The 11,000-nt window shown below is 46.8% G+C and overlaps 1 protein-coding gene and 1 long non-coding RNA gene across 2 annotated transcripts in view; both read right to left on the bottom strand.

The window, feature by feature from the left end:
- Positions 1 to 1,945: 1,945 nt before the first annotated feature.
- Positions 1,946 to 3,300, bottom strand: LOC126026257 (uncharacterized). The gene is made up of 3 exons (XR_007501595.1): positions 2,923 to 3,300; positions 2,207 to 2,721; positions 1,946 to 2,010 (listed from the first exon to the last, which is right to left on the bottom strand). It is a non-coding gene; the product is annotated as an uncharacterized LOC126026257 (long non-coding RNA).
- A 1,404-nt stretch (positions 3,301 to 4,704) lies between these two features.
- Positions 4,705 to 11,000, bottom strand: part of IFT80 (intraflagellar transport 80) — a 75,871-nt gene continuing 69,575 nt past the window's right edge. The window contains exons 17-18 of the mRNA XM_049785528.1: positions 8,829 to 8,952; positions 4,705 to 5,305 (exon numbers count right to left, since the gene is read on the bottom strand). Coding sequence (XP_049641485.1) covers positions 5,198 to 5,305; positions 8,829 to 8,952 — 232 coding nt within the window. The 3' untranslated portion in view covers positions 4,705 to 5,197. The remainder of the gene's footprint in view (positions 5,306 to 8,828; positions 8,953 to 11,000) is intronic.

The raw sequence follows: 11,000 nt of genomic DNA, 5'->3' as shown, positions 1-11,000 counted from the left end.
TGTCTTTTATGCCAGCCTTTCTCCCACTAAAATTCAGAACCAGTAGCGTGCAATGAAGCTCCCCATCTGGCCATTAAGTCAGTTTTATGCATGTTCTTTTTGGCTATATACATCAAACATTTTTATTCACATCCTTCAATTCAAATGAAGTGAATTTTCCCCACTTGGGTCTTTTTTCTCTTTTCTTGTAACTCATTGATTTCTCAGGGACACTTTTGTTCAGAGAATGTGGGAGTGATCCTTATAAAAGATATCCATCAGCAAGTCTTGGAAACATACACACAGAACCTGTTTCTTTTTCTTTCTTTTATTTTCTCCTTCCTTCCTTCCTTCCTTCCTTCCTTCCTTCCTTCCTCCCTCCCTCCTTCTTCCTTCCTTCCTTCCTCCTTCCTTCCTTTCCTTCCTTCCTTCCTTCCGTCCTTCCTCCCTCCTTCCTTCCTTCCTTCCTTCCTTCCTTCCTTCCTTCCTTCCTTCCTTTCCTTCCTTCCGTCCTTCCTCCCTCCTTCCTTCCTTCCTTCCTTCCTTCCTTCCTTCCTTCCTTCCTTCCTTCCTTCCTTCCTTCCTTCCTTCCTTTCTTCCTTCCTTCCTTTCTTTTTGTTGTTGTTGTTGTTGTTTTCAGGTCATACCTGGCAGCGCTCAGGGATTATTTCTGGCTCTACGCTTAGAAATTGCTCCTGGCAGGCTCAGGTGACCATATGGGATGCCGGGATTTGAACCACCGTCCTTCTGCATGCAAGGTAAATGACTTACTCCATGCTATCTCATTGGCCCCCAGAATCTATTTCTGAGGATAGAAGGCCCATGTAGAAACTTGGTTTTTTGTTTGTTTGTTTGTTTGTTTTGGGGGGGGCTCACCCAGAGGCACTCAGCGGTTACTTTTGGCTCTCTGCTCAAAAACTGCTCCTGGCAGGCACGGGGGATCATATGGGATGCTGGGATTAAAACTGCCATTGGTCCTGGGTCGGCCGTTTGCAAAGCAAATGCCCTGGCACTGTGCTATCTCTCCAGCCCCAGAAACTTTTTTATTTTTAAGTATTAAGAACAGGAGCTAGCTGGTCAAGATTTAAAATGCAACCTTGGAGTTATTACATAGCCAGAACATACATGTGCTCTCATGTATTTGGGTTTTTTTTTGTTTGTTTGTTTTTGGGTCACACCTGGCAGCGCTCAGGGGTTACTCCTGGCTCTATGCTCAGAAATCACTTCTGGCAGGCTCAGGGGGCCATATGGGATGCCAGGATTCAAACCACCATCCTTCTGCTTGCAAGGCAAACGCCTTACCTCCATGCTATTTCTGTGGCTCCAGGTATTTGTTACTGTAGAAAATAGTAATAGTGGGGCTGGAGAGAAGCACAGTGGTAGGGCATTTGCTTTGCATGCAGCTGACCCAGGACGACAGGCGGCAGTTTGAATTCCAGCATCCCATATGGTCCCCCGAGCCTGCCAGGAGTGACTTTTTTTTTTTTTTGGTCACACCCAACAGCACTCAGGCGTTACACTCAGAAGTCGCTCCTGGCAGGCTTGGGGGACCATATGGGATGCCCGGATTTGAACCAATGACCTTCTGCATGAAAGGCAAACGCCTTACCTCCATACTATCTCTCCAGCCCCAAGGAGCGACTTCTAAGTGCAGAGCCAGAACTAACCCCTGAGTGCTACCAGGTGTGATCCAAAAATAAAAAAATAAATGGTTCGATCCCCCGGTGTCCCATATGGTCCCCCCAAGCCAGGGGCGATTTCTGAGCGCATAGCCAGGAGTAACCCCTGAGCGTCAAATGGGTGTGGCCCAAAAAACCAAAAAAAAAAAAAAAATGAAAATAGAGTATTGGCTGAGCATAATCTATGGCAAGATGCTGATTTCACTTTTTTTTGGAGGGGGGGCACACCCGGTGATGCTCAGAGGTATTCCACTCCCGGCTATCTGCTCAGAAATCGCTCCTGGATTGGGGGACACTGAGGAATCAAACCGTGGTCCATCCTGGGTGAGCCACATGCAAGGCAAATGCCCTACTGCTGTGCCATCGCTCTGGCCCCTTGTTTTTGTTTTTTTTTGTTTGTTTGTTTTTTGGACCACACCCGTTTGATGCTCAGGGGTTATTCCTGGCTAAGCACTCAGAAATTGACCCTGGCTTGGGGGGACCATATGGGACACTGGGGGATCGAATCGCAGTCCTTCCTTGGCTAGCATCCAAGGCAAACACCTTACCTCTAGTGCCACCTCACCGGCCCCTTGTTGTTTTGTTTTAGGGCCACACCTGTGGTGCTCAGTGCTTTTGTATTCCTGGCTCTGTGCACAGGGATCACTCCTAACAGTGCTCATGGGATCGTATGGGGTGCCAGGGATTGAACCTGGATTGGCCACATGGAAGGCAAATGCCCTACCTGTTATATATACTATGGTTCTGGCCAAGATTTTACTTACTTTGAGTATTCTGCTTTAGATAGTTGAAGAACAGACACTTATCTACCTTTATACATCTGCCTATTTTTATCTATAATCTATCTCATGTATTTGTTGCTAGACAGTCACATGGATCCATCTTAACCAAACCCTGAAGATCTAGAAGGCCCAGTTTCCCCAGTACTCCTGGGTTTCAGCCATCAAATTAATTTCCATACTAAAACATGTCAGGCCTATTTTATCTCTGCTGATTTCTTGGGAGGAGAGAATGAATATTCATTCCTGGATATGGTAAGAAACCATCTGAGATGTGAACAGACCTTTTTGTGTGTGTGTGTGTGTGTGGTTTTTGGGTCACATCCGGCAGTACTCAGGGGTTATTCCTGGCTCCAGGCTCAGAAATTGCTCCTGGCAGGCATGGGGGACCATATGGGACGCTGGGATTCGAACCGATGACCTCCTGCATGAAAGGCAAATGCCCTACCTCCATGCTATCTCTCCGGCCCTGGATGTGAACAGACTTGATCAATTTCTATATAATATAAAATAAAACAACCAGTGGCTTAAAAGAACGTGTTATTGGGGTTCAGTGAAACATCAAAGGGCAGTGGCTTAGGGGAGAGTGATTACTAGGGTGAGCATCAGCAGCTACATCAAAGGCAGAAGGTCATGTCCTGGAATCCAGGTTCTTTGGCAGAGGCTGAAGGGAAAAAGAAAATGGTGCCAACACTTCCAAGGGACTCTGCAAAGCCCTGATGTCTAACTTCACACCTCCAGTCCCTTTCAAGCTAAGTGAATATATTCAAAGCTGAATAGGTTATAAATATGAACTTGGCATTCAGACTTCTACAATGCTCTGCATTGCCTGTTGCTTAAAAATGTTGTGAGTCATTTGAATTGGGGGGTCACACTCAGTGTGACACAGGGGTTACTCCTGGCTCTGTATTCAGAACTCGCTCCTGGCAGGCTCAGGGGACTATACGGGGTACCAGGGATCGAACTGGGGTTCGTCTGGGTTGGATGTGTGCTCCTGGCAGGCACGGGGGACCATATGCGACACTGGGATGAGGGGTGGCCCAGAGAGCCCCAGCACTGGTGGGGGGGTACAAGTGACCCCCAACAGCACCATCTCAGTGCCCTCATGTGGGGGAATTGGCTGCTAAGAAGCACTGGATAGGGCCACTTGCCCAGATCCGTGAGCACTGTTTAGGAACTCTTCTTTTTTTCTTTTTTTTTTTTTTGGTTTTTCGGGACACCTGTTTGATGCTCAGGGGTTACTCCTGGCTAAGCACTCAGAAATTGCCCCTGGCTTGGGGGGACCATATGGGACGCTGGGGGATCGAACCGTGGTCCTTCCTTGGCTAACGCTTGCAAGGCAAACACCTTACCTCTAGTGCCACCTCGCCGACCCCAAGTTTAGGAACCCTTCTAAAAAGGACATTAGTTCTGTGACTGTGGGATCAACACTCAGTTTAGGGCAGCATTGTCAGAACAGAAAGAAACTGTAAAAACACTCATAGGTATCAGAGAAGCATTAGAACATAGACTTTCATTCTTCACTTTAAAAAATAGCATCAAAATGAAAATAATAGGAATGTTACACTTTAGCTATTTTTATTTTTGAGCTTTTTATTGAACTATAATATGATACAGAAAATCTGTTTAAATTTAGGAGGACAATGACTCCATCATATTTTACCAACTCAGCAAAACCTATACTGGCATCTGGAGAAAGTCCAGGACATAGTCCTAGTCAGAGAAGACAGGCCAAGAAGACAGAAATGTTTTAGCCAAGAGCAGGCAGGTTCACTGAAGTGAGTGAAGGCACTCCCACATTCAGACACACTGGCCCTTAACACACCATTTTTGAGAAGGGCCGTATCTGCACTGGAGGGCACACTGGATGAGGCTGATCATCTAAGGAGATTGTCCGATACCACACCTGAAGCCTTTTGAGAGGAGAGGAAGGAGGCAACAACTTTTTGCTCATCTTCTTTGTTGAGTACTAGGAAGCACGTAGGAGAATGGATGTTGTAACCATTTAAGGTACAACTCAGGGCATACTCTGGCACTTGCCACCTGGTCTAGCATCTCCCTGCATAGAGAGAGACCCTGCTCCTGCCTCTCCGAGCCCTGCCAACCCTGATCTGGCACATGCCACTTGGCCTTGCTCATGTGACTCTGCTCCCCTGGCACTACACAGGCATAGCTGTGTCCTAGAAGGTCCCTGCTTGAGCTGTGACAAAGGGCAACAGAGGGTGCCTCTATATTCCCAGCGTTGTGATGTTGCCCCTGTGCCACTACACATCGGGAGAACCACTAGGAATGCTGCAGAACAGGACTTGGGGCTGTGTTCCTACATAAACTGTCTCTTGCGTTCAGGTCACTCTCTCTGTAGAGGCCAAGTGAACAGGTGTGCTAACATCCATTCTAAAGAGTCTGGGGTCAGACGACATAAAAACTGGGGATATAAGGAGGTTATAAATTTCATACATACATGGGAATACTTTGCTATCCTGGTCTAGAAAAATACAAAATTACATCAGTTATAAGACAGAGGATGGGTTCAGTGGGTGGTTGCTCACCTTGCTTGTGTGAGGCTCTTGGGCTGCATTTCCAGCACTGTCCTGAACCCCCAAGTATTTTGTGCTTAATCTTTCTTGATGCACTCAGGATTAAATACCTGGTAAGTGCTGATACAAAGATTCTGCTTTTCCCTTTGCAACAGAAACGTGAAGGCGAATGAATCCCTTTGGAGAGAAATGGGGCCAAGCTTCCTAAAGGTAAGCCTGGTGCTTAGGGTTTCAGACCCAAGTTCTTGGTCTGGCTGCTGGCTGCACGTTCCTGCTCTTTAATGACTTCAAGTTCCATTTTGGCTTTGATATTCTCCCAGTCGATTTGGATCTGTAATGGAAGAAAACTCCAGCTTAGGGGGCCGGAACAGTGGCAGAGCGGTAGGGCGTTTGCCTTGCACGTGGCTGACCTAGGACGAACTTTGGTTCGATCCCCTGGTGTCCCATGTGGTTCCCCAAGCCAGGAGCAATTTCTGAGTGCATAGGTAGGAGTAACTTGAGTGTCACTGGGTGTGGCCCAAACCCCCCACCAAAAACCCTACAGCTTACATTTGTGTTTCATTCAGAGTAAACACGAGTTTAACAACACCCCCTCCCCCCAAAAAAAGAAAATAAATTCTGAGTTCTAAAACTGGAAGAAGGGGCCGGCGAGATAGCATGAAGGTAAGGCATTTGCCTTCCATACAGAAGGATGGTGGTTCAAATCCCGGTATCCTATATGGTCCCCCGAGCCTACCAGGGGCAATTTCTGAGCGTAAAGCAAGGAGTAAACCCTGAGTGCTGCCAGGTGTGACCCAAAAACCAAAATAAATAAATAAATAAATAAATAAATAAATAAATAAATAAATAAATAAATAAATAAATAAATAAAACTGGAAGAAAAAGAGGAAAGAAAAGAAGGACTCTCCCTGTGAGGAACAAGCTTTGGGGATAAAAGCAAAGAGAGTAAGTAAGGAGCAAAGTGACAAGCAAAGACAGGCATATGGCTGCAGAAATGGAAGTGCTGAATGTCCAGGTTCTGGAGTTGTATGTGTGTGTGTAAAGTTCTGTCCTTCTCCACCCCATCAGGTGGTACTGGAAGGTGGAATGCAGGTGAGTTTAGTTGAACAGGGGGCCCATCAGAACAATGGGGTGGATGATGGTAGAAGGTAGGAAGCCCTCAAGCCAGGTCACCCCCTTTTCCTTTCCCTCGTTCTCTCAGGCCCACCACAGGATCTAGGAGAAAGTATGTCCAAACAAGATGGCAGGATAAGGTAGAATTTAGGCCTGAGTAAACAGCAGGATCAGCAGGATCTTAGGCTCAACAGATAGGTTAGAGATTAAGGAGAGCCAGGACAGATGTTAGGAAATCACTAGGGTGTAGGCAAAGGCCCCAGACTAGGAAGGCAAACACTGGACAGAGAGCAGCACAGGGACAGGATCAGTCAGTCTGTCATCTGAAGACTGTGAGAGATGGACAAGGATGTTGTACCTGGGACTGGGACAAAGTACGACCAGATGAGTGATGTTGAACATGGGTAGAGGACAGACCTGGACTTTGGGAGGGATCTGGACACATCTATTAAGTTGTAAAATAAACTCTAACTTCAAAACCTGCAGGGCGTGGTCGGCAAATCTATCATATGGTTCTCAAGAAACCACCAGCATAGGGAAACCCAATTGCTAATAAAATCTATTCCCCAGGCACCAGGCCACTCAGTTCTGGGCTGGAAGTTGATGGACTTATGCAGTTGGTTCTTTTTATTTTATTTTTGAAACTTCCATATCACTTCTCTGAAGATGAAGTCATCTGAGGCATTTTCAGAACTCCCTGAACTAATGATACTTAGCTCATCTATAATACACACTCAAGATTCAAGGAGAAGGTTGCAGACACCGGTTACTGTCATGCTGGCCAGAATGGGATGTCTTTTTTTTTTTTTCGGGCCACACCCGTTTGATGCTCAGGGGTTACTCCTGGCTAAGTGCTCAGAAATTGCCCCTGGCTTGGGGGGACCATATGGGACGCCAGGGGATCGAACCGTGGTCCTTCCTTGGCTAGCGCTTGTAAGGCAGACACCTTACCTCTAGCGCCACCTCGCTGGCCCCGGGGTGTCATTTTCATGGCAAATGCTCATTTCTAGGTCTAACAAAATATGTGTGGGGAGAGGAATATCATTGTGTCCTGAGGAATATCCTGACGAATATCAGTCTTCAGTGGATGTGTCTCTGTTTCTCCTACCACCCACATTCCAGCAGAAATGAGGGCACTCAGCACCCCAGCCCTGACCTGAGTGTTGCACAGGACAGCATTGTGCACAGGAGTTATTCACTGTCCATATCCTGTACTTACTCTTTGGGATCTGCAGTGTTAGAATCAATCTGATTTCCCTCCTGAGCAGGAGCAAGCACTTGCAATGGTTTCCTGGAAACCCTGGCCCACAGGTGATCTCTGTCTCTGTGGCCTAGGCAGATGGCCACCAGCAGTTTGGCTCAGGTTTTCCTGAGTGCTTTGTCCTGGACTGACCAGAGGTTCTGGGGGGACAGAGAGCCACAGGGTCTGTCTCTGGATCTGTGGGCGTGTGTCTGGTGAGGTGACCCCTGAGGTACAATGTGGCTTTCTACTCTCTCAGAGTAACAGAACCATCTCCAGCTGTGCTCTGTGTAATCCAAGGGGCAGAGAGGAAATGTAGAATTTAGGAGAACAAATCCAGGCATCATATGTCATTCATCTAAAGTCAGTTCCCCCAAGCCACAGCAGCCTAGGGCTGTGCCTAGTGTCTCCCCAACACACTGACAGACATGGTTCAGTTCTGTGACTAAACTCAACTAATATGAGCAGCTGAACCCTCTCAGGTGGGACCAGACTACAGACTGAAAGCTTCAGAACATAAAAACCACTAGAAGGGATGGGGCTGGAGAGATAGCATGGAGGTAATGCGTTTGCCTTTCATGTAGAAGGCCACTGGTTCGAATCCCGGCATCCCATGTGGTTCCCTGTGCCTGCCAGGAGCGATTTCTGAGCATAGAGCCAGGAGTAATCCCTGAGCACTGCTGGGTATGACCAAAAAAAAAACACACCAGAAGGGGCCAGAGCAACAGCACAGAGGTAGGGCGTTTGCCTTGCACCTGGGTTCGATCCCTGGCACTCAGGGGTTACTCCTGGCTCTGTCCTCAGAAATTGCTCCTGGCAGGCTCGGGGCACCTTAAAAATATTTTTAAAATAAAATAAAAAAGGCAGCCCCCAACTGCAACATAAATGGAATATTACAAAAACAGACTTGTATTCATCAAAGCACGGCTATGTTGGCCAGAAAGATAGTGCCGGGGTTAAGGCTCTTGGTTGGCATGATGCAGGCCCTGATTCCAGTCTCAGCACCACCAAGGGTCCCCTGAGCCCTACCAAAGACTCACTCCTGAGAAGGGAGCCAGGGATTGCTCCTGAATATCATTGGGTGTGACCCAGATCATGCTTTCCTCCAAGGAGCCAGAAAACTTAGTTTATAACTCTGTGGTCAAAATAAGATATGACATAAAGAGAAAAGGAATGTTTTTAGAAATTATGAACTATTCAAAAAATGTCTTATTCAAAGGATGACTCATGTATGTTATAAAAAACATAATTATAGGGCCCAGAGAGATAGCACAGCGGCATTTGCCTAGCAAGCAGCCAATCCAGGACCAAAGGTGGTTGGTTCGAATCCCGGTGTCCCGTATGGTCCCCCGTGCCTGCCAGGAGCTATTTCTGAGCAGATAGCCAGGAGTAACCCCTGAGCACCGCCGGGTGTGACCCAAAAACCAAAAACCAAAACAAAACAAAAAAAACCCCATAATTATAAAATTGTAATTATTATAGAATAGTGCAAACTACTTACACCTTCTGCATACTGGAGATATCGTTTATTTGTTTCTTGTTTGCTGAATGTCTCCAAAAACTTCTGACGGTAAGCAAGAACTGTATCGACGTGTGTTTTATATTTCACAGCCAGTTCGAGTGCTCTAAAACAAGAAATGAGACAGGAAATGAGGACTGCCTCTGCAGGCCTCTCAGGTGGAAAGTAGGGGGTGAGAGGGTCAAACAGGAACCTCTCCTGTTACTTCCATCAGTGTAGTAATTGCTCATTGAGAAAGTCTTAGAAATCAGCAAGCCATGTGAGCAGATGAAGTGATTGAAGTGGTTGAAATGAATGAACGCCCCCACTTCAGGGGCCTGGCAAGCTCACTGCTGTCTCTTAAGTCTACAATGAATCTATTCAACAGCTAACCAATTACTTCTCTCTTTGCATTGTTTATTTGGGGACAGTGGAGAGACACAGCTTCTTCAGCGCTCTCTAATATGTTGACCCCTGCATGTACTACCAGTGGCTCACACTTGAAAGGGGTTTGATTTAACATACTCTGCAGGGCCAGATCAGCATTCTAATCTGAGAGATCACCATACCTAGTTCTCCTTTGAGCCCAGAATAATGATGACCTACAGGGGGTCTACATTGTGTGGCTCTTTTTGCTTGACTTGGTTTGCTGGGGTAGAGTCCTCTAATGTTTAGGGGGGTCATATAGTGTCATAGATCAAACTTGGGGTTTCTACATGCAAGGGCTTTTGAGCTATCTCCCAGTATGTCACAATGTATGAGTCTTCAGTATAAAAATGTCTCAGGAGGGCCCGGAGAGATAGCACAGCGGTGTTTGCCTTGCAAGCAGCCGATCCAGGACCTAAGGTGGTTAGTTTGAATCCCGGTGTCCCATATGGTCCCCCGTGCCTGCCAGGAGCTATTTCTGAGCAGACAGCCAGGAGTAACCCCTGAGCACCGCCGGGTGTGGCCCAAAAACCAAAAAAAAAAAAAAAAAGTCTCAGGAAAGGTTAGTACAGTGGTAGAAGAACATGCTTAAAATATGACTAACCCTAGTTCGACCCTTGGTGCCATATATGATCCCCCAAGAATTTCTCCCTGGGGGGCTGGAGTGATAGCACAGCAGTAAGGCATTTGCCTTGCACACGGACGACCTGGGACAGATCCAGGTTCGATCCCAGCATCTCATATGGTCCCCCCAATTTGCTAGGAACAATTTCTGAGCACAGAGTCAGAAATAACCCCTGAGTGCTTCCGGGTGTAGCCCAAAAACCAAAATAAATAAATAAATTCACCCTGAGAGAACCCAGGTATTCCCAGCTTAAAGAGCACCATAGGCCATTAGGTTGAGGACAGAAGAGGCCTGGGTTGCCTACATCAGAGTTCCTCATTACTCCCAAATTAAATCTGTTTCATTCTCAGTAGTTCTGATGTACCTTACTGTTGACTTAAAATGAAATCATCATTTTGCTTTACTAAATGAATTTCTTTACATGCAGAACTTTTTTTAAAAATTTTTTTAATTGTTTTGGTTTTGGGCCATACCCAGTGGTTCTCAGGGGTTACTCCTGGATTTCTGCTCAGAAATTGATCGTGGCAGGCACGGGGGACCATATGGGATGCCGGGATTCGAACCACTACTGGTCCTGGGTTGGCCGCTTGCAAGGCAAAAGCCCTACCGCTGTGCTATCTCTCCAGTCCCTATAAGTGGAACTTTATCTTATCTTTTGTTTTATTAACATGAAGGAACTTTGTTGCTGGTGCTAGCTTATTTCCCTTTGCAAAGACCAACAGTGACCAAATGAAGTGAGCAGAACACAAGATTTTCTAATTTTCAAAATAAATATGAAGTTTGCTGGGCCCTTTCTTTCCTCTGTCCCCTCAGCTCTAGCTGCTCTTAACTGCCAGCCTCCCCTTAGACAGGGCTGTAGTCAGGCAGCCCTAGTAATGAGGAACTCTGAAGTAGGCAACCCAAGGCCACTTCTGCCTTAGTCAGGCAGTGGGGCAGATGCAGTCAAGCCTCAGACAGGCAGTGGGGCCTGAAGCAGTCAAGTTTCAATATTCTTTAGCCTGTTCTGGGAAACTGGCCCAGTCTGACCTCTATGTTCTCTCTGCTTCCTGTCATACTCCCACACTCCCTGGCAAATGGGAACCCTCACCCTTCTCAGGCAAGTTTGGGGAGGGAAGTGATGCTGT

Source organism: Suncus etruscus, chromosome 13, assembly GCF_024139225.1.
Source record: "Suncus etruscus isolate mSunEtr1 chromosome 13, mSunEtr1.pri.cur, whole genome shotgun sequence".
In the NCBI taxonomy this organism is placed as follows: domain Eukaryota; kingdom Metazoa; phylum Chordata; class Mammalia; order Eulipotyphla; family Soricidae; genus Suncus; species Suncus etruscus.
Note: the sequence above shows the minus strand (reverse complement) of the source record. Positions and strands in the feature narration are given on the sequence as shown.